This window comes from Megascapheus bottae, chromosome 20, assembly GCF_031878675.1.
Source record: "Megascapheus bottae isolate mThoBot1 chromosome 20, mThoBot2.hap1, whole genome shotgun sequence".
NCBI classification, from domain to species: domain Eukaryota; kingdom Metazoa; phylum Chordata; class Mammalia; order Rodentia; family Geomyidae; genus Megascapheus; species Megascapheus bottae.
Window position 1 is genome coordinate 1,625,879 of NC_143528.1, and position 23,615 is coordinate 1,649,493.

Genomic DNA, 23,615 nt, shown 5'->3' on the forward strand with positions numbered 1-23,615 from the left:
GCCCTCAGGCACCTGCTGTCCTGCTGGCTTCCCCTCTCTTTAGCTTTACAGCTTGGCAGAAGCAAAAGCTTCTGTGAAGCACTAAGAAGTAGGGTCTGAAGGTACCCGTATCTGGCACAACACACAAAACAGCATAGGGTACAAAAAGCTAGAATTCAATATTGCCTCTGGATCAGAGAAGCAGGAGTCAGGAAAGAAGGCCGTGCTCAGAGAGGACAGGCCAGAAAGGACACCATGTTCCCTGGCTGGGTTCAGCCCACCTGGATCAGGCAAGCAGTTTGTCTTTAAGAAACCCAACGATTCCTGTCTATTATCCTGAATATCTTGAAAGGTCTTGAAAGAATAATTGCCACTTATGCCCTTTCTAAGCTAGAGCAAGAACCACATTATCCTCTCTCTAAAATGAAAGGTAAGGAGGCCCTGAATGGAGTTAGGCAGAGCTCTCAGGCTTCCTTCACTGCATTTGTCCTCACCTGAGTGGCAGGAGGAAGCAGTACCGAATCAGCACTCCTAGCCCCCACAAGACAGTGAGCCGAAGGCTGATATATTGGAAGTTATAATTGGTTCTGCTCAGCAGGTTCCATGACTCCAACTCCTCTGCTGAGAACCTCTTGGTCACTTCATCGTCCATAATAGTCTCCATTCCTTTCCGGCAAAAGTAGAAAATGTCAGAGAGCTCAAACTCCAGAGTATTATCCAGAGCCTTACTACTACCACTTCGACGAATTTCTTTGATTTCTTCTTCTAGTGAAGTAGGATCTTTTGCAATTATTCCTGAAAAATACAACACATCTGTTGAGTGGCATACTGCAGGAATTATGTGAAAAACACTCAGGGTAAACAGCCAACAAAGTGTAAGTATAGTGCATGCTCCAGAGATGAAGGAGTTGTAACAGTACCACAGGAGGTAGACCTCAGAGGTCAGCCTCATGGAAGAGGATGAGGACACAGGGCTGCTGGCCTATTGCCTACTTAAGGGAAACCATGCCGTGGGAGTGGGCTAGATCTAAGGGATAAAGCAGTTCCTATGGTATTAGGATTTTGTTTCCAAAATGCAAACCTGGCCCCTCCTCAAGGTTGTGAGACCTCTTTTGCCATATGCCAGACCCTTCCCTTCTTTCTTCCCTTTTACATACAGCAGCTAGGGAGCCTTAATTTTCTACCCACTAGAAGTCAAACAACCTCTTTTCTTTTGTGTTATAACAACAGAGATGAATTCAACCAATGTGCCAACAACAGCACTTAGAGACGTATTTCAAAGGACTCTCAGGCTAAGGATTAGTCTTACCATTGGTATAGGGCTTGTAAAGTTGGTGGTTCTTCTCCTTGGCTCCTCTCTCCATTCTCAAGGTAGCCCACTGAGGAGGGAAAAAGCAAAACAGCAGAACAAGGATGAGATTCTTTTCAATCAAGGAGCACCTCCAAAACCACTCTGTGAAAGAAAGCCTCAGTCCCAATGTGGAGAGCAGATGGTAGTCAATTAGCACCTGATATGAAAGAGGCTCCACTCTTCTTCCAGGGTGGCCAAAGCCACTATACAGAACTGGAACACAAAGAGCTGAGGCCAGCTGCTCAGGCTCTCCTCTCACTTACCTGAACCTGTCTCCAGATCTCTGAGGAGCTCACTAGCAAACAGCACACAGCCAGCAAAGACAGATCTCCTTCAATCAAATTACCACAAAAAGTGAGTTTTTGCTTTCAAGAAGATAAAGAACTTATTTAACTTTCAGAATCATGATCTCTTTATCTATAAAACAAGACTACTTAGCAGGGTCATTTACATATACCATGTATGTCACAGAACTTAGAAAACACAAGTGTGTTACACTAGGTGTCATCATTACTACTAAAATCCTGGCTGGGTGTGGTGGCTCACACCTATAATCCTAGCTACTCAGGAGGCTGAGATCTGAGGATCTGAGGTTCAAAGCCATCCCGGACACTAAAAAGTCTGTGATACTCTTATTTCTGATTAACTACCAGGAAACCAAAAGTGGCACTTGTGGCTCAAGGGATAGGGCGGTAGCCTTGACCTGAAGAGCTTAGGGACAATGCCCAGGCCTAGAGTTCAAGTCCCATGTCCAACTAAAAAAAGAAAAAAGAAAAAAAAAATCCAGGCTAGGGAAGCAGCTTTCACTGGAGCTTTCTACCTTCATGAGTACAGTCTTTTTACCTGGAATAAACAGAGTCTGCTTTGGGTCCTTCTATCATGTAAGAGATTGAAAGCCAGCTTACTTATTCCCCTGTGGAATATGTTACCAAAAAGAACACCTCCAGTGAGTAAAGGAGGTAAAGGAGAGGTCAAGAGATGCCTCTTACAGGGCGCAAAGGAGAGAATTCTATCACAGGAGAGAGAATACCACAACGCTGTACAGGCATGGCACCCGAGGCATTCAGGGTGGACTATACTGGTAGAGGACGTGGTGCTGTGGCTCAAGTGGCCCAGAGTTCAAGCCTAGTGACCAACAAAAAATGAAAAGAACAAAAAACAATTCCACCCCCCTCCAGACTGTGCTGGTGGAGCATGAAAAAGCAACAAGACTGTTCTACTGGATGGGAATTTAATCAGTGATCTGACCTCAACTGGAAACCTCTTCAAATGCCATTCTCCAGAAAACAATAGGTGGCTTCAGTGTTAGCCACTCAAAGTACAGTCAGAAATGAGAAAACCCAACCCATTTTTCAACATTTGAGATTAGGTGAACATTGATGCCCTGGTTCTATGAGTAGATAATGTTAATTGCTAAAATGAAAGAAGATGAATTGCCTGGTTTCCTAAAAGTAAGAAAAATTTGATAAGAAAGCACAAGCATCCAAATGTACACATCTAAAACACATCTAAAAATATGAACACATATATTTAGGGTTCCACATTCTAGCCAGGATCCTATACTGATATTGCAAGGATAATCAGAATAGAAACATGACTCTGTGCTAAATTCTGAAACTCAGACTACACTGCAAGAAGCAAGCAGCAAGCCACATCAGTCTCTTAAGAATGGGAAGAGTCTGCAGCAGTACCCACTGCTGCTGGCGCTCAGCTGGCTGCACACACCCCTAGCACTTCATCCCCTTTACTAAGGTACTGTCCACAGTGACAGGGTAAGGAGCAAGAGGTTGGGCTGGAAGAAACCTGGCAATTAGCTGAGAACAGCTGTTAAGAGATGGCTAGGGCAGCTTACTCAACCACCTTTGCCCTAATAGAGGGAGAAAGAAAGGGCCTCTGGGAAAACCAACTCCCCAAAACACTTCTAACACTGCTAGAGGAGTAGAAGAGACTGGACACGCATATACTAAGCAAACTGCAGCTAATTTAATTCAGTCCTGACACTATATGCCTGGAGAGTGAGTTCACACAGGCTGCCAAACACCAAAAGCAGGGCCCAAATTGTGACTAGTGCTTCTGAATGGCTACGAAATGGGGTTTCCATAACCTCCCACACTGGGCTGTTTTGTTTGCTCAGGTGGTTCACAGATTACAGGGAAATACTGCTTCTGTTTACAATTTATTACAAAGGATAAAGATCAAGATGTGCCCAATAGAATTGCAGAGGAAAGATATGGGGTGAGGTTTCCAAGACTTTTCTAGGCACGTTATTCTCTAGCATCCAAAAGTTCATTAAATCCTCTTGTTTGAAGACTTTTCGTACAACTTAAGCAAAATCTGATCTCTAACCATCCATTCTTGAGGCTTTTTTGCAGTACTCTCATTTCTTTAGCATAAGCTCAAATGTGGGTACAGGGCTCACTAAGAACAATAGAAAATATTAATCCAGGAGGCATCCCTACAGTTAGGATCTCTGACAGAAATAAGGCATAAAGATCAATCCTATCTTATACCACAGGCCAATGCATAATAGTGATATCTAGTAACTACACCAGGAACTCTTCTGAGCTGTCACTTTAGGAAGTAGTTTTCAGATACTTTGGAATAAAATTAAGAATCCTAGGTTCAGAGTTCATTTCATCATTATAATTGTTTTTCTCCCTGATCTGTCATTTATAAGACTATTCATATCAGATTACTTAATTATTTCCCCTTCAGCTTCTCCCAGACAAAGTCAATGTAAGGGCATTAACAATATTGGGCTGTTCTGATGGGCACTCTACACAATTCTGATACTAGTTGAATCAAATCTCCACTGCATTCCCACCAACTGGTTATGTCCAAGAACCTGACCCTGAAAAACATCAGACTTATACTTCCCAGCAAAGACTCCATCCTTTAACAGCTCTCTCCTCTCCCTGCTTTGGCTATAATGTTCAGGGAGCTACTGTCAAGCCTACACTTTATTTCACAGAAGGGCCAGCCTCACACTGCCAATGACAAGTCCAGGCAGCACCCCCCTGCAGCAACTGAGAATCTGCAGCAAGCCTCCTCCGCACACTCCAGTCTTGGAGCTGGCATCCTTGCCCTCCAACTCCACAGGCCTCCGATGTCACCAAGCCCTCCCTCACATCTGCTTGTTCCATGCTCCTTCCGTCCCTCCTTTATTCTGACCTATACAGGCCAACACGGGCTTCACTGCACACTTGCGCACCCCCTCCCTTTTTCTCCCCCCTCTCCCTCTTCAACCCTCCCTTCCTGTACCTGAACACATGCTGCCAGAGCCTAATCATATCACTTTCTTGCTCAAACCTTAAATGGCCTCCCAATATCTAATAAAATAAATGGTCACAAAACCCACTTTGAAGACCTGGAGGTAAAAGCTGACACACTGAAAACTTTACAAGAAGATACACTAGGCCTCCTTGGCACAGGTCAAAACTTTCTTAATAAGGACCAAAAATCACAACAAATCAGAGAAAGGCTGGATAAGTGGGACTGCATTAAACTGCAGAGCTTTTGTATGGCAAAGGACATAGCTAGTAAATTAATTAGGAAGCCTACAGAGTGGGAGAAGATCTTCACCAACCAAACAACGGACAAAGGCCTCATATCTAAAATATATCAACAACTCAAAAAATTGAATCACTCCAAAACTAATCTCCAAAGTAACAACCATCCCATTAAAAAATGGGCCAAAGATTTAAAGAGAGTCTTCTCTGAAGAAGAAACAACAATGGCCTATAGACACATGAAGAAATGCTCAACATCTCTGGCCATAAAAGAAATGCAAATCAAAACAACTCTAAGATTCCACCTCACTCCAGCTAGAATGGCCAGGATCAGGAAAACGAATGACAACAGATGCTGGAGGGGATGTGGCCAGGAGGGATCACTACTACACTGTTGGTGGGAGTGCAACCACTATGGAAAGCAGTGTGGCAGTGCCTCAAAAGACTAAACATAGAACTCCCCTATGACCCAGCAATTCCACTACTTGGCATTTACCCAACCATCCAGAAACAAGGGCATACTAAATCCACTAGCACAACAATGTTCATTGCAGCACTATTCACCATAGCAAAGATATGGAACCAACCTAGATGTCCCTCAGTTGATGAGTGGATCAACAAGATGTGGTATTTATACACAATGGAATTCTATGCTCCTGTCAGAAAGAATGACATTGCCCCATTTGTTAGGAAATGGAAAGACTTAAAATCATATTAAGTGAAGTAAGCCAGACTCAAAGGAACTTAGGCTCAATGGTTTCCCTCATTCGTCATAATCAGTAGAAACCTTGGGCTCTACTAGCAGAGATCTGCAATAGAGCAAAATCTTGATACATAAGGCCATATAGTATGAAGCTAATTGAAAGGACCTTGAGGATATTGAAACAAAAGCCATATAACGAATGATTGTTGTCCTTAATGTACTATGTTGTCTCTCATCTCCTTTGCTGTCCCTTGGGTATCTCATATTGTTATAGTATCTCACTTTGTTATCTGATATATTGAATTTATTTGTATTTGGTTATTTGAAATTTGATAGGGAAGGGGGGAAAACCAAGACGGGTGGGGGGTGTGGGGGGGGAGGATAATGGGTACCAAGACATGTGAAAGGGTATCAATGTATGTGAATTAATGCACCTTCTATCTGGCAAATATCTTAATTTTTTTTTTTTTTTTTGCCAGTCCTGGGCTTGAGCTCAGGGCCTGAGCACTGTCCTTGGATTTTCTCAAGGCTAGAGCTGTACCACTTGAGCCTCAGCACCACTTCCGGCTTTTTTCTATGTATGTGGTACTGAGGAATCTAACCCGGATCTTCATGCATGCTAGGCAAGCACTTTAACCACTAGGCCAAACTCCCGGCCCATCTGGCAAATATCATGTAACCCTTTTACTAATTACAATTAAAAAAAAAAAAAAAAAAAGAAAGCACCAAGGTACAAACAAATGAACTAAGTGAAACAACTGAAAATTTCCCAAATCTTGGGAAAGAAATATCTGACACAGGAGCCATTTAGAACTCCAAAAAAAACAAAACAAAACAAAACAAAACAAAAACCCACTTTGCTGCTTCATGCACTCTTTTTGCTCTAGTGAACTATGTGCTGGCTTTTTACCTTTACCCAGTGAACCTGAAGAATGTTCTATCCTCTTCGAAAATCCAGGTCTAGTGCCAAGTCTACTATAAACTGTTACCTACCCAACTCCTGCATCAGAAATTTAATCTCTTGGTGTAATTCAATTGGCACTGCATGTTGAATTAGGTGTATGTGTGCATATCTGTCTCTCCTATGAGACAGATATGGAAGTAGAAGCTAGCACCTACTATGTGTGTGGTTTGAGAGTAACTGGCACTTAATAGGCAATTAATAAGGGCTGTACTTAATCAACTCTTAGTGTTTCTCTCCATCAAAGTCTCCATTTGAAAAATTAGACCTGAAATGATGAAATCTCAAACTCCTTCCTGCCACTAACCATCCTCATCTCCTTCAATGTGTCCTTACCCAGTCAAAGTTACAATAGATAGAATGGACATTCACTACTTCCATGTGAGGCTGGAATTACCATGGCTCTCTAGATGAGGAAACAGACTGTAAAGTTGGATGATTAAGGTGAGTTTGGAAAATCCCAAGGATCCAAGATGAGGGATACCTGGTCCAAAACAAATGCTCATCCCACATTAATCCCACAAGCACAGCAAGATGGGCTTCCAAACCCTCATAACCACTATCACACAGTGCAGCTAGAAGACCATGACAAGGGTCTCATCCTTTTCCCCTAACTTGACTGGTACCTTTCACCTCGGGCAGAGACGCACAGGGTTCTTTTCTAAAGTCATTTTCAAACCAGTTGGAATTCCATTCTAAAATACTATCATCACTGTAAAGAGGACATCTGAAGCAAATATACTTCGGAAAAGACTGAAACACTTTAAATATGGATACTCCTTAAACATTCTAGTCTTCAGTAACTCAGCATCCACAGGGCCTGCTCTGAGTTTAGTCCTCCAAGAAGGGACTCATCCATCTACATCTTCCCCATCTGCCCCCAAACCAGACAAAAGCACAACATATGAACTGAATGATAGTTAATGGTATTTACAAAGAACATCAGTAAGATGTAGAAATGGCTAATGAAGCTGGGCACAGTGGCAACCAGGAATGGAACTCAGAAGCTCACACATGCTGGCAAGTATTTTACCATGGTACCATATCACCAGCTCCTACTCTTCTGAAATCTTAATCTATTTCCTTGACTACTTTCCATTACTAAATCACTTTGCTCAGACCAGTGATGTTCAAGATGTGTCTCTGATGGCCCAAAATTACAACTCCACAGGTTAGCACAACAGTAAACAATGAATGAATTTTCCATGGCATAATGATAATACTACATTAAAACTCATAAGAGTGTACATTTTAAAATATAGTTGTAAAAAAGATTTACTTGCTCAGAAGGAGAGTGCTTGCCTAGCAGGTGTGTGGTCCGTCCAGAGTTCAAATTGTTGCATCAACAAAAATAAAAAAAAAAATCTCATTTCCTCCACTATAATGAACATTTCATATATTTAGGTCATCTTTCTAAGTCTTTTTCCTCATTGATAAAAATGTGGATACTTACCATGTTCATCACATAATTCTAGGAATTACAGGAAGGGGAAAGCATTTTTTTTAACTATAAAATAAACTGGTGGCTCACACCTACAATCCTAAACTCTCAGGAGGCTGGAGATCTGAGGATCGTGATTGAAGTCAGACTGGATAGGAAAGGTCTCACCAATCAGTCACCAAAAAACCAGAAGCAGAGCTGTGGCTCAAAGTGGTAGAGGGCTGTCCCTTGAATGAAAGAGCTCAGGGATCCCTCCCAGGCCCTGAGTTCAAAATATAAGATAGGGCTAAGGGTAAAACTCAAGAAGAAAAACGCTTGCTCAGTATGTGAAAAGCTCCAGCATTACCAAACAAGCCTACCAGATACCCCATAAACAAGAGGTATGGCATTATTTTGACCATGATGTTGCAGTTATCAAAATTATACAGAATTTGACCTATGGAAGAGACTTCCTGAAGAGTTGATGACTAGTTTTGAGATTTTGCAAATGTATGACCAAATCTCTGCCTAAACATTCAAAATCTGATAGTGAGTCTTACTCACTTAGTTTTACTAGTTCCCAGAACACATTCTCATCTACTTCCTTTATAATGCAGCCAGTTCTGGCCAATGGTATTAAGAGTTCTTACTTATGTTCAGAAATTTACTCTTTCTCCTCTGTCTTTCAGAAAAGGAAACACTTCAGACTCCCTTTTCTATCCATTTTTTTGTGCTGAAATATAAGTACTTCCTTTAGATAACTATGTAAAGGAGAGAAAAGGCTTCTCAGAGAGGGACAAGTTGGCAGCACTGTGCACCACATATCCCACATACCTGATCTACAGGGAGAGGCGGTGCCTAGTAATGAGTTTGATGCTGAGTCCCATGCTGTGATATGGCAGGCAAAGTGTAGAGTCATGGAGTTGGGGAATAGGAGCTCTGGCCATTCATTTCACCATTTCCTCCAAAGGCCACCCCCCTACTTCCCCAGCCTCCCCCAGACCTAGCAGAAACAGCCACGTCTTCTTACTAGCCAGGTAAGAATTGTGTCTGCTAAAACCAGTCCCCATCTCCCACCCCTTGACACTACCCACCCAAATAACTCACCGCAAAGATTTTTAACAAAGTTTTCATGTATAGCTTTCGGATACCAAAAGAGACTCCAAAAATGGCAGGGACTATGATGAAAACGAGCAGGAGGGTAAAGAGAACTGTCAAGGAGATGCCCAGAAGGTTGACAATCAGGCTATCAAAAGGCAGCAAGAGGAACATGGTGGAGGATCCAGGCCAGGCTGGTGCCCTCTTCCCCACGCACAAACCGTGGCCTTCAGATGGTCCTTTCTGACAGCACCAACCTGGGAAAGGAAGCTAGTCCCCTAAGGGTGACAAACTCCATCCCCAGGATCACATCATTCAATTGCTTGTACAGAGCAGAGGAACTTGATAGAGAGCACCGCAGAACAAGTCTTCAGTACCAGCATCCGGGTCCAGGCTATGTCTCTGTGCTCGTATGTAGCAAAGGAGAGCTCTCCACTCCACCACCTGTCCACTGCTTCCAGAGGTTTTGCTCTGTGGCCTGCTCCACAGCATTCAGCAGATCACTCTGTCCAGCAGGTCTATATTGCCAGAAGTACCAAGTTCACCTCTGGTGCTAGAAAACTCCTGATAACTCCCGTGGATGGGGTGACTCTTGCACTTGACACACAATGTTTTTGAAGGTGAATACGTGAAATTAAATAATTGTTTTGCTTAAAATTCCTTCATAAGCTGAAACCCAAATTCACTGTAGAGTTCAAATCTGGCTCCATTCTCCATTTGGAAGGGTTCCTGGTGCTGCTGCCCCCAGGACCCTCCTACCTGAAGAGCCTCAACCTTCGCCAGTGGCACACAGAGGCTGGCATGGAATGTTTCATGCCTGCAGAACTCCAGGCACACCTGGCAGAGGTGGCCACTGAAAATTCTTCCTGAAGACCCCTTTCTCAGCGGTGATCTGGCTTCTTGGCAAAAGTTGTTTACATGCTGCTGGAGCTGGGGATGGAAAGAGAAGCACTGTCAGTCACACAAATTAAGAGGGAAAAACGTCAATGTGCTTTGTTGTGGGAGGGGCAGACTGTCTTGGAGTGAGACTGCCGTCAGCGCCAGCTTCTCCAGACATCCAGGTCAAAGGGACCGGAGAGGCACAACACCAATGTGAGACAGACATTAACAGTTCCATATAGGTTACAACTCCAATAATAGGAACTGTAGTCACTCAAACTTTTTGAATTAAACATATATATATATATATCTGTAAAACATAAAGGCTAAAAACAATATAATAAGAAATTTAAATCCCCTCCTACCGGTCATTTCCCAGAGTTCTTGCTGGGTATTTTTCCTAAGAGAATGTCTGTATAGGAGGATATTAATTGTTCCTTTCTGCTTTCCTCCCACCTTGCTTTTTACCTTGTTCTTTCAGCTTACTATAGCTTGGAAGAATTCCATCAGCTCACAGAGGTCCCTTGCTCTTCACAGATACATAGCTTACAAATGGAAACACAGTACCCAGATTTAGGTAAGCAGTCATCTAAGAGGCTAAACACCATCAATTCCACCTTTTGGTTGTTACAAATAATGTATTGAATTTACTATATCCAAAATGCATGTGGCAAATATATTTCCAAGATAAATTCATAGAAAGGGGATTACAGAAGAAAAGGACACATACAATTTTAATGTTGCAAGATACTCTCTCATTTCTTCAACCAAGATTACATATCTCTAGCCACCTTCTCACTCTGGTCATTCATTTCAAAGTTCCACTATTTCAAATATCTCATAAAAGCATACCAATTTTTTAGTCCTCATTCCCTATTACAAAAGCTCCAGCAAAGCTGAACACCAGTAATCCCCTGCAATCTTAGCTACTTGGGAGGCTGAGATTTGAAGATGGCAGTTTCTTGAAGACTGCCTAGGCAGAAAAAGGTCAACTCTTATCTTCAATTAATCAGGAGAAAAAAAATGTGGCGCGAGTGGTAGTATACCAGCTGTGAGCAAAATAGCTGAACAAAAATGCAAGGCCCTAAGTTCAAGCCCATTACCAGCACCAAAACTAAAAGCAAACAAACAAAAAAAGTTACTAATTGAAGTCCTGAACATGACAGAATCCTATCAACCATTTCCAACAAAATGACCCAAAAGGCCCATAGTGCTAGGGCAGAATCTAGGGTCTAGCACATACCAGACATGTGCTCTAACACTGAGCTACACTCTCAGCCCTAGCAAAACATTCTGGCTTAGCATGAATCACCTTTTGGTTCTAAGACATTTACAAGTTCAAGAAATTAAATTCATAAAATAAATACATAAAAAATAATGTTTGTTGATAGGTTGCAGATTAGTAACTAAGAAAGGTATCACGTTTGACTTTATAAAATGTTGAATAAATTTTAAGATAAGTCAGTATCCATGAATTTATTACTTTTTATTTATTTTGTCCGTCCTGGGACTTGAACTCTGGGCCTGGGTGCTATCCCTGAGCTCTTCAGCTCAAGGCTACTGCCCTACCCCTTGAGCTACAGCACCACTTCCCATTTTCTAATGGTTAATTGGAGATTAGAGCCTATTGGTGGTCTTTAGTGCCTGGGCTGGCTTTGAACTTCGATCCTCAGATCTCAGCCTCCTGAGTTGCTAGGATTACAGGTGTGAGCCACCACTCCTGGCAACAAGTATTATTTCCACTGAACAGACCAGAAAACAAGAAGCAGGCACAGATCCAGTTTTGTTCTTCTCCTAACATGATCACAGGGGGCGATCAAGTATGATCAAAGTCACGCTGGATCTAAATCACAAACATATGTTCCTGTTTCTGATCCCTATTTCTTCCACATTCATGTTATCATTACTGCTTATACACGGAATGAAGACAACACGATAGGAATTGAGACAGCAGCATTTTCCACACAATAGCCTCAATTCTCACAAGTTCTTTGTGGCAGTATGATCACTGCCATTTACAGACCAAGGCACTGAGGCTAAGGAGATTAAGTTTCTCAGGGTCACACAACCACTAAATGGTAGAGCAGGAATTCCAATTTCACCTCTGTCTGAGGCCAGGCTCTTCAATTACTGCACTTTCCTATCTCCCAGATTACCCAGAAACAAATAAGTGAACACTTCCCAGGCATGCTCTACAGAACTTCCTGGGGTTAAAGGAAAACTAGATGTAGATTTCATGTATCAGAATTTTCTGTTCTCAGAATCTAAGGTACAGCAGTGCTCTTTCATATAACCTGGCCAGACTCACTGAACATGCAGTTTCTGACCGTATCCTCAAAGCAGCCTGCCTCACTATGTTCCAGGCACCCACCAGCGCCCAGGCTAACTCTAGTCACATTCTGCTTGGCCAGTATCCTGCAGGGAAGGAACAGAACTCTCTGTCCTATTGACCAAGGTTACCTTGGCCAGTTACACAGGTCCAATGGGACTGTCACTTACCAAACAGGGCTCCATAAGCCAAAGTTCTGATCTACTCTTTTTTGGATCAAAATCAATTAAGAATTCCCAAAGTTATTCTGGGTTCATGCCCCTGAAATATTAAACACATGTAGCAACACGCTCATTTCTTCACCTAGTTCAGAGGTTGGCAAACCACAGCCTGAGAACCAAATATTGATATTGTCTGATCTAAAGGTTCTTGAGCTAGGTATGGGTTTTCTTTCTTCACAGATATGTAAAAAAGAAAAGGATATGTGGTACTGTAACCTACAAAGACTGAGATATTTACTATCTGGCCCCTGACAGGAATTGTTTGCTTCACTATGAGCCAAATAATCGCCTCCCTTAGAGGTGGTAACCTCTTCCCTGGTGGCCTGCCCCACCCTCTGACTGCCTGTTTATGAGTGCTAGCCTCCTGCCCAGAGCACAGTGAACAAGCCAGACCAGTTACCTTGCCAATACCAATCTACAATTTAATTCTTAGAAGAAGAGAAAACAGCAAGTAAATGGCAGTTATCAAACAACTGTACAAACATCTTGAGGGCTTAGGAGAAAACTCATTAAAGTCAGAGATATCTGGTGTTTGAGAGCTCCCATAATAAAGGCTATGATGACTGGAAATACCTGAGCTACTCACATCAGAATTCATCCAGAACCATGATTTCCAGAAAACTGCTCACTTAGGAGAGGACATTACTTTGCATGAAGGAAATGTAACCATTACCTCCAATAGTTGAGGTGGAGCAACCATTAATTCACAGGAAAAATTTACCCACCTTCAGTTTCCTCAGTTGGAATCCAACCACCATAATAAAAACCATTTGGGCCAAAGTTGCTCTAATAGCTAAACTATTTCAGACAAAACATAAGAACCAATTAGTTCTAAGACTGTCAGGAAGATGGCATCATTCTAGGAAGGTAACAGGTCCCATTACTAAGCCCACTAAATTCTTCAACTCCCTGAATGGTAACTCTGGGCCTTTAGGCATCCAAGTGGTCTCAGTTCTTAGAGTGACTTGTTCATAATTAACATAGTATGTGCCAGACAATTGTGAGGGGTTACATATTTAATGTTGAACATATATACCAGAAATAATCAAGTAAATAAACATTTCAAATGTTTCATGGTTGTTCACAAGGAAAAGAAGTCTTAGAAGAAAGGGTATAGGAAACTTAGAGCCTCTACTATACCAGGTCTGACCCTGTCCGAAGTAAGTGGCAGGATGTTTATGATTCGTAAGTTCAGAGGCAAACCTTTTTAACTAGCTCTTTGACACATCTAAACTCTGAAGACTGTAACTGTAAGAATATGCCAGAGATATTACATGCCAACTCCAAAGTATCCTTTTCATTAAAAAATCAATGCTTAAAGCCAGAAACAAAATCTCACACCCATAATCTACTTTGGAGGCTATGATACAAAAGGATCACTGTTTGAGGCCAGCCTGGAATACATCACCTCAATGAACAGGCTGGCATGGCAGCAGCAAGCTACACTTTCCAAGCTATACAGTCCTGGGCAGACACTGAGACCCTATGTGAAAAATAACTAAAAGTATGGTTCAAACTGTAAAACATCTGACGAACAAGAGCAAGACCCTAACTTCAAGATACATAGATGAGGCAGACAGACTGACAAAGATATCTAGATAATACTTGCTAGATGCATATTTTAAAAATTGGGGGAGGGGCAGGAGTTTGGCCTGCCTAGCGTGCACAAAGATATGGGTTCAATTCATTGGTACCACATACATAGAAAAAGCTGGAAGTGGTGCTGTGGCTCAAGCGGTAGAACTCTAGCCTTGAGAAAGTCCAAGGACAGTGCTCAGGCCCCAAGCTCAGGCCCAGGGCTGGCAAAAAAAAAAAAAAAAAAGGTTCAGGGGATGGAACATAGGCCTTGGGCATGCCAGGCAAGCACTCTATCACTGAGTTACATCCCTAGTTCAATAGATGCATTTTTAAGGCCAAGTACAAAGTACTACATATTACATCCCAACAAATGGTGTGTATTAACATTTCATTAGAATCCAACAAGATCCAAGGGACTACAAAATTTTAAGATTCAGAAATAGAAGTATTCCTACTTTTTGGTCACAAAAATCTACAAGCTAAAAAACAAACTACATGCTTAGAAAGTACCAAAGGCTTGATTTATGAAGGATAGCTAGACTGAGGGCACGGCTCAAGTGACTGAATACTTGCTTGCCTGTAAATTTAATGTCCTGAGTTTAATCACTTATATGAACAACTTTTTTTTTTTTTTGCCAGTACTGGGTTTGAACTTGGGATCTCAGGCTCTCCCTTAGCTTTCTGGCTCAAGGCTGGCACTCTACCACTTAAGCTACTCCTTTATGTCTGGCTTTTTGCTGGTTAACTAGACCTGTCTTGGGCTGGCTTTGAAACACAATCTTCAGATCTCAGATTCCTGAATAGCCAGGATTATAGGCATGAGACAACAGTGTCCAGATCAAAATATTAAAAAATAAATAAATACATCACTCTATTGGTTAGAATGAGGAAAATACCTTCAAATACTGATGGAGTATAAAATGTTGCAACTTCGATAAAAAACAATTTAGTGATTCCCTAAAATGTTTTAATGTACATAACGGTGGATACAACAATTCCATCTATAGAAATTTATCCTTCTTAGCATAAATTGAAAGTGACTTCCAACCAGGGGTGAGTTTTGATCCCCTGGGGAACATTCAGCAATCAGCAGATATTTCTGGGTACCATAACCTTGACTGAAAGTGCTTCTAGCATCCAGTCACAGAACTGGGATGACACTGAACATTTTGTAAGGTACAGGACAGCACCCGCATTCATCCCCCATAAATAAAAGTATTGCCTGCTCCCAGGCATCCACAGGGGTATAAAACCCTGACAACATGGTTTTGTTTGGTGGCACTGTGCTTGAGCTCAGAGGCTTAGGCTTGCTAGACAGATAACACTGAACCATGCTTCCAGTTACATTTAGCTCTGAGATTTTGTCTTGTTTTTATTTGATGAAACTGATTGCCAGCCTTGAAAAAGGAGTAACAGTAACAAGCTGTTTAGAATATTTACCTGTATCTAGACTCTGCAGAGTGGCAGATACATTATAGAGATTAAAACAGATATATATGTCTTTTAAATTCCTTCCCCAAACAAGATCTTTATCTATGTGTATTTACTTAAAAGTTACAGAGCCCTAAGGGGGCTAGGGCAGGAGTCTGGAAGTCAGACCATGAGTAGTGTTCCAGGAGCTCCTGGACAGGAACCTGTCTCTAAACAAACAAATACTTTGGAATGTCAAGGAAGCAGTGAAGAGAATGGTTAAACATACAGGGAATCAGACAAGCTGCATGCAAAACCAGTCTCCCTTACTATCTTTCCTTTTTCTTTGCTAGTCCTGGGGTTTGAATTCAGGGCTTGGGCACAGTCCTTGAGCTTTCTCTATCACTTGAGCCACAACACCACTTCCGACTTTTTCTATGTAAGTGGTACCAACATGGAATCTAACCCAGGGCTTCGTGCATGCTAGACAGTCGTTCTACCACTAGGCCACTTTCATGGCCCCAGTCTCCATTACTTTCTAACTGCATGTTTCAGCTTCTTCACAGATGAAATGGGAGCAGTATGTATCCCATGGATTCTCATGCAGACTGAATATGATAATATAGACAAGCTATCACAGTAGTACTTAGAAAAAATGTTCGATAAACTGAAGGCACAATCATAAGTCATTATTACAAAGCTGCAGGCAATAAGAAAATGACAAGCATCCAGGTTATTAATTGATCACTGAAAATATTACTCCAGCCTCTATTTTTTAGCTGAGCTTTGGAAAGATTGAATAACTCAGACATTATAGAATACTAGTAAAGCTGCCAGACTGGCTCAGATCTGATTCCCAGTCTTGAGGCCATTTGTAACTGAGGAATTGAATCTAGCTGGTTTTAGAGTGGGTTATACTTCAGAGAAACGCCACCATCATTCTTAGTTTACTCTGTCAAGACTAGACCCATCAGATGCCCACTTCTGATGAGACAGTAAGCCAACATGCACGCAGACACAAAAGAAATGTGTGCCAGGCTGGTTGAATGCCCTAGGGGATCAGAAGCAACGAAGGACAAGATACTGCTTGATGGATGCTGCTCTGTAGAAGAAATGCATAGTTCTTACAAAGGGACAAAGTAGCACTCAGCTACTAGGATAAAGTGAGCCTGATCAATCCTGCAAAAACTAAAGCACTCAATAACAGCCAGAACACAACAGGCCAAAGAAGCCTCAATTCACTAGATGACAGAATGTGGTCAGCTGTCAGGGTCTTAGTCTTATCTAAGGTCATTCTGGCCTGATTTAATTTTAACAGCATCTGGAAGCTGGGAGGGTAACAAAGACACAAGACATTCTGCTATCTGACACCATGCATTTAAGAAAGGCACAGTGGAGCACAGCTGTCATCCACAGGAGGTGGATACAGGCGGATCCTCAAGTCTAAGGCTGTCACAGACTACCTAGTGAGTTTCAAAAAGAAACTGGGGCTGGGGTTACAACTGAGCTATAACTCAAAGGACCTGTGCCTACGCCCATGCAAAAAGGTTCCAGGCCCTATCCATGTACTAGGAAAAATTAAAATAGAAAACTGGGTTTTGGAGGCTCTAAGACGCAAGGCATTTAGATCATTACCAAGTGGAATATTGCTCTAGGCTATACTCTCAGCCCCATGGCTTTTTCTTAAAAGAAAAAAAAAAAAAACCAAAGCAACAACTTACTGTCTGGTTTATTTCACGGGCCAGGAGTTTGGCCTAGTGGGAGAGTGCTTGCCTAGCATGCATGAAGGATTCCTCTGTACCACATACAGAAAAAAAAAGCCAGAAGTGGTGTCGTGGCTCAAGTGGTCGAGCTCTAGTGTTGACAAAGCCCAAGGACAGTGCTTAGGCCCTGAGTTCAAGCCCCAGGACTGGCAAAAAAAAAAAAAAAAGAAGGAAGGAAGAAAGAGACAAGAGTGGTTTATTTCACTCAGTATACTTAAGATTACAGTCATGAACTGCCTTTCTTCCTATTTGCACCATTCTGTATTCCAGCAATGCATGGAGTTCCATTTTCTCTACAACCTCTTTAACACCTGATGAGACTGCCATTTCAATACTAGACATACTAATGAATGTGGAATGGGATTTAATAATTCTGACTTGTATTTCTTCATTTTAGTACTCAACATATACTAGTTAAGCACAGCAGTTATATCTACTCTACGTGACCACGAATAAGTAGTTTGGCTTTCCTGGATTTAGCTTTCCTTGCTAGGTTGTTGCATTTTGTGGTGTTGTTGTTTTAAATTATCATCACATTGTTGTACAATGTGAAGGGATGAGCGGTGGCTCATGCCTGTAATCCTAGCTACTCAGAAGGCTGAGAGCTGAGGATCAAGGTTCAAAGCCAGCCCAGGCACTAAAAAAACGTGAGACTCTTACTTCCAATTAACCTCCAGAAAAGTGGAAGTGAGGCTGAGGCTCAAGGGTTAGGGCTGTAGCCTTGAGCTGAAGAGCTCAGGGACAATGTCCAGGCCCAGAGTTCAAGCCCCATGACCCATGAAAGAAAAAAAACAAACAAGAATGAAAAAAATCAAAAGCAAGAAGGTGCTTTCAAGAACAGAGGGTCAGAGGGAAAACTGCAGACTTGAGTCAAATAGCAGAGTGCCTACCTAATAATGGGAAGTCCTAAATTCAAAATCTAGTACCATCAAAAATAAGTCAGCTGGATCAGCCTGCTCCACCAGACAAGCACACTGTGAGAACCAATGGGAAGGAGCATGAGCTATTGGAACCTATCCCCTATGAATTCATGGCCTATGAGATGTCAAAAAACAGACTTCTGGACTAAAAAATGACCTTGGGTAGAAGTATGGTGTGCTTTCCCAAAGAAATCTGTAAAGCAAAAAAAAAAAAAAAAAAAAGTCAGCTGGGCATTGATAGCTCATGCTTGTAATCTTAGCTACTTAGAAGGCTGAGATCTGAGGTTCATAGTTCAAAACCAACCCAGGCAGGAAAGCTTGTAACTCTTATCCCCAATTAACCAAAAGAAAAACCAGAAGTGGAATTGTAGATCAAAGTCGTAGAGCACTAGCCTTGAGCAAAAGAGCTCAGAGACAGCACCAGGGCCCCGAGTTTAAGTTCCAGGACAAACAATGAAACTAAAATAAGTAAAAATTTTAAAAGTTAGTTTAGTTCACCAATGTCTTCATTCTGGCCAGCACTTCTCATCGTGATTATTCAAGAGGAGATTGACAAGATCAAGGTTTGAAGCTAGCCATGCAGAAGTTAGCAATACCTCATCTCAATTAATAGCTAGAGATGATGGAACAGTCACTGCTCCCAGCTATGTGTAAGATGGTCATGGATACAGGTGGCTCACACCGCGCAATACTAGCTACTCTGGAGGCCGAGAGCTGAGGATCGTGAGACCCTTATCTCCAATTAACCACTAGAGGACCGGAAGTGATGCTGTGTCCCAAGGTGGTAGAGCGCTAGCCTTGAGCTGAAGGACTCAGGGACAGTCCGAGGCTCAGAATTCAAGCCCCACAAGTGGGGGAAGAGATTCACACTGGCCCAGAGGAAAAGAGGCAGGCCCTTATCTCAAAATTAATAGAGCTAAAAGGGCTGGGGATATGATTTAAGTGATAGAATTGTCTGCCTAGTAAGCACAAGGCCCTGGGTTCAACCCTACTACAAGAGAAAGTAAGGGGGGCCTTCCAAGCACTTAAAACATTCCTACAGGCTCTCCAATTCCATTTTCATGCTTTGTAAAGCATTACTCATACTACTGAGGCACTATTATGTAACTTAATGACACGTGGAATGGAACATTTTCCATCAAGTCCTTCCCATGAGCATCATGACAGAGTTAAGAGGTAAAAGGTCTGCCAGAACCAGGTTTTAGTTATCTGAGATCCTACAGTATAGTCCACACATCACCAGTCCATAAGAGAGCAAGAGATTTTCTCAAGTGGGAAGAACTAAACAGGTTAGGCAAGAATTCTGACAGAGGTGCGACAGTACTAGTCCAAAGCACACAGAACACAGTCACTGCCACCCACATCTCTACAGCTAATGAAAGCACACCAACCAACTGTGGTATGTCCATAAGCTCTGTGTACACGGTTGTAAGTTTGCCAAAGAATCCATCCTAAGCAGGGTGCTGGTGGCTCACGCCTGTATCCTAGTTACTCAGGAGGCTGAGATCTGAGGAATGCAGTTCAAAACTAGCCTGTGCATGAAAGTCCATGATACTTTTAATTCCAAATAAGGTATAGTATCTCATTTTGTTATCTGATATATTGAACTTATTTGTATTTGGATATTTGAAATTTGATAGGGAAGGGGGGAAAACCAAGATGGGTGGGGGTTGTGGGGGGGGAGGGAAACGGGTACCAAGACATGTGAAAGGGTATCAATGTATGTGAATTAATGCACCTTCTATCTGGCAAATATCATGTAACCCTTTTACTAATTACAATAAAAAAAAATAAAAATTAAAATAAAAAAAAAAACTGGAAGTAATGCTGTGGTTCAAGGTGGCACCCACCCAAAAAAAGGAAAGAAATTCACATTCAAAATAAAATCTTAGTATCATATAAAGTCATTATGTACTTCAATTGGAACCCAGTCTACGACTGTTAAAAAAGACCAGAAAAGGGACTCTAATGATCACACTGCTGAACAACACACTGAAATTTCTGATCTGGATGACAACTTCCAGGTCATCTTGTTCTCTTGTCTTCATTTTTTTTAAACCTGAATTCAGGGTGCAGAGAAGCTCAATAACTTGTCCAGACACACAGGTGCCACATACTAAAGTGAGACAGGAAACCTCTCTGCCACAATGCTGACCTTCAGGAAAGAAATGTGTAGGGGCCATAAAGATTTGGTATAGATACACACTTTTCCAATGGATTACAGAATAGTGCCAATAAATTTGGGCCAAATGCAATGGCTCAAACCTGTAGTCACAGCTATTTGAGAGGTGATCAAGAGGGCTGAAGTTGGATACGAACCCAGGCAGAAAGTTTGTAAATCTCCATCTCAATTAACGGCTCGTGCAGCAGTACACCTGTTATCCCAGTGGCTGAGGAAAGAATAGGCCAAAGCTGGCCTAGGCATAAAGTGAGACCCTATCGAAAATGAACAAACATAAAACAGACTGGCAGCGCAGCTCAAGTAGCAGAGCTCTTGCCCAATATATGTGAAGAACTGAGTTCAAGGCCAAGTACCATAAAAATAATTAACTAATCAACTGATTAATTTGGAACAAATGAAAAGTTCCAATTATAGTTTTCGGTAGACACGGGAAAACGCTGATTTTTTTCAAATGGCATACCAGATAAGAGAATAAGGACAAAGATTCGCCGCTGTTTAACGGTGTCTAAGAGGTTTGTGCTGGTCGTATAGCTCAGTGGTGAAGTGGCATGCACGAAGCCCTAGATCTGATCCTCAGAGACACAAAAAGATGTTCCCTGAGATATGCCCAAGGAGGAAAGAGGGAGGGAACAGGATGGACCATACATGAGTTGGTGAGGTCAGATCATCGAGTGTGGCTGGCTCTCTATTACAACTTCTTTGTGACTCTGAAATTCTCCAAAATACCAAGCAAAAAGAACTACTTTTTTTTCCCCCCCTTTTTTCCAGAGACAACTACAACCCCGGCAGGCAGGATCACAGGATTCTGCCCGTACTTTCCATACTGTTTTCCTCTCCCGAGACGTGCTTCACTGAGCCAAGGTCCTCGGCTCGCTTCGGCGGGAGTCAAGTGATCTCAGGGCAGAAGGGCGCGCGGAATCTTAACGTCCTCGTCTCGGCAACGGGTCTTCCTCAACTTTCTCGGACTGCCGAAGCCAAGAGCTCCGAGTGAGGTGGAGAGCGAGGCCGGGAGGGGGTGGAGGGGGGGGCCGGCGGCGAGGGGGGCGGCGAGGGGGGCGGCGAGCCTCCGCGCTCCGGGGAAGCCGAGGAAGAGGAGCTCGGGAGCAGGCACCACGGCCGCGGGCGCCTCCGCGTGACCCGGCGCCGCCCGCCCACGACCCGCACCCCGCGGGAGGCCGGGCTGCGCGACCGCCGATCTCGGGCGGAAGGCCGGGGCGGCGCAGGCCCGCTGGGGGACGAGCGACCGAGGGGAGGCGCGCAGGCTGCACCGCGGGGGCGGCGGCGGCGGCGGGAAGGCGGCTCGGAGCCCCACCCGGCCAGGACCGGGCCTCCCGGACGCGGGGCGGGGCGAGGCGTGGGGCCCTGGACATCCGCCGGGGGCCGTGTCGCGATGGAGGACCGCTCCAAGGGAGACCAACTGGTCCCTACTCACCGGCCGCGAGGCTCCGGCTTCCAAGTCCTCAGCGACGGTTCCTCCCGCCCGGCCCTGCCCTGCCCGCCGCGCCGGCCCAGGCGTGCGTAAGGACGTGCGCGCACCCGCCTTTGTCTACGCCGCCCGACGTGCCCCTGCGTGCCGGCCCGCCCGCAACCCCGCGCGCGCCGGCGGAGGGCGGCGGGGACGCGCGCCGCCGGCCCGGGTTGGCCCGAGGGGCGTCTGGCGCGCTCTCCCTCCCGCCCCCTCCCCAGGGTTCCGCGCGACGTCACGGCCGACACCGGCCGCCCCTCCCGCCGAGGCGACTCAGCCCCGAAGAGCGAGCCCCGAGTCATCGAGTCGCCGAGACCCTGCGCGTGCCGAGCAGGCTCGCCGCGGGCCCGGCCCTCCCGAGAGCGGCGGCGGCCCCCACCAGCGTCCCGGGCCCCCACCAGCGTCCCAGCGGCCCCCACCAGCGTACCGGGCCCCCACCAGCGTCCCAGCGGCCCCCACCAGCGTCCCGGGCCCCCCACCAGCGTCCCGGGCCCCCACCAGAGTCCCGGGCCCCCCCACCAGCGTCCCGGGCCCCCCACCAGCGTCCCGGGCCCCCACCAGAGTCCCGGGCCCCCCTCCCCCAGTCTCCCCTCGCTGATCAAGCCCAGGGGCTTGGGGTTGACGACCTTCGCCCTCCCGCCGCCATCTGCCACCGTTTGGGGCGGTCCCACCGGACTTCCCACGTGTACACATCCCGCACTGTCCCTTCCGACTTGTAACGCCTGACCCGCGCCTTTCTATCTGTACCCAGTCGTCATTCATTCATTCACTCACTCATTCATTCAGAGCCTTCCTGCACCAGCCCAGTCTGGTCTGGAGTTTAGTAATCTGCCTTCTGATGGCTCGGATTACACACCTGACTCCTGGCTATTCTTAGGCGATTCCTTTTTGCCTCCAGGAATACCAAACCCTCTTAATTAATTCTGCACACCGCAGTCAGAATGTAACTTCTTGATATATAATTTGATTAAGTCTTTAAGGTAAAAATTACACCTCAAAACCTAGACACAAAAATGACTAGACTGTCCCCGTGCGAGTGGCTCAGGCTGTATGAACCCTATCAGGATTGACATCTGATCCCCTTGTCTGCCCCCAGGACCAATGAACACCTGTAAGTAGCCCACTTGACCCACTCCTCCAGAAGTGCACTTCTCAGTTATATGTTAATTCATAAAGGTGGGAACTGAATTTGATTACGGAGGGCAGGAGTGGTACCTTTGGAAAGTGATTGGGCAGCTAGGGGGAATCCCCCAGGATTCTTGGCTTTATAAGAAGAGTGAAAGATTGGGAAAGACAAGGGAGACTGGTGGACAGGGTGGCACTGACCGAGATGCACTGCACTCATAATCTGACTCATTGAATTCCACTGTACAACTAACTAGTAAAGCTGGGTGCCCAGGGCTCTAATCGTAGCTACTCAGGAGCCTGAGAGCTAAGACTCGTCCTCAGGGGCAGTGTTCAAGCTCTGAGTTCAGGCCTCACAATCATAAAAATAATAGTAATAGTCCTCATCATAGTAGTAAAGCTATAGAACCAGGCACAGTGACTCGTATCTATAATCACAACTACTTGGGAGATAGACATTGGAAGGACCACGTTCAAAGCTGATCTTGACAAAAAGCACGACTATCTCAACAAAACGGCGTGGTGATACATATCTGTGTTTCCAAATACGTAGATAGTGTAAATGGAGGATCAGGTCCAAGGCCAAGCACAAGCACAAGCAACAATAAAAAACTAAACAGAGAGAGAAGGGGGGGAGGGAGGGAGGGAGGGGGGAAGCTGGGCATCATTGGCTCACACCTATAATCCTAGCAACACAGAAGGCTGAAATTAAGCATCATGAT

At 44.2% G+C, this 23,615-nt stretch overlaps 1 protein-coding gene across 2 annotated transcripts in view; it reads right to left on the reverse strand.

Annotated features, from left to right (window-relative positions):
• Nucleotides 1–21,838, reverse strand: part of Gpat4 (glycerol-3-phosphate acyltransferase 4) — a 32,041-nt gene extending 10,203 nt beyond the window's left edge. Inside the window, exons 1-4 of one of the 2 annotated variants that reach the window (XM_090353874.1) lie at nucleotides 21,736–21,838; nucleotides 9,031–9,951; nucleotides 1,289–1,358; nucleotides 474–774 (exon numbers count right to left, since the gene is read on the reverse strand). In XM_090353874.1, coding sequence (XP_090210000.1) covers nucleotides 474–774; nucleotides 1,289–1,358; nucleotides 9,031–9,195 — 536 coding nt within the window. In that variant the 5' untranslated portion in view covers nucleotides 9,196–9,951; nucleotides 21,736–21,838. Of the gene's footprint in view, nucleotides 1–473; nucleotides 775–1,288; nucleotides 1,359–9,030; nucleotides 9,952–21,118; nucleotides 21,281–21,735 lie in introns of those variants that run through there. The other variant, XM_090353875.1, reaches the window with a different exon arrangement.
• Nucleotides 21,839–23,615: the final 1,777 nt, after the last annotated feature.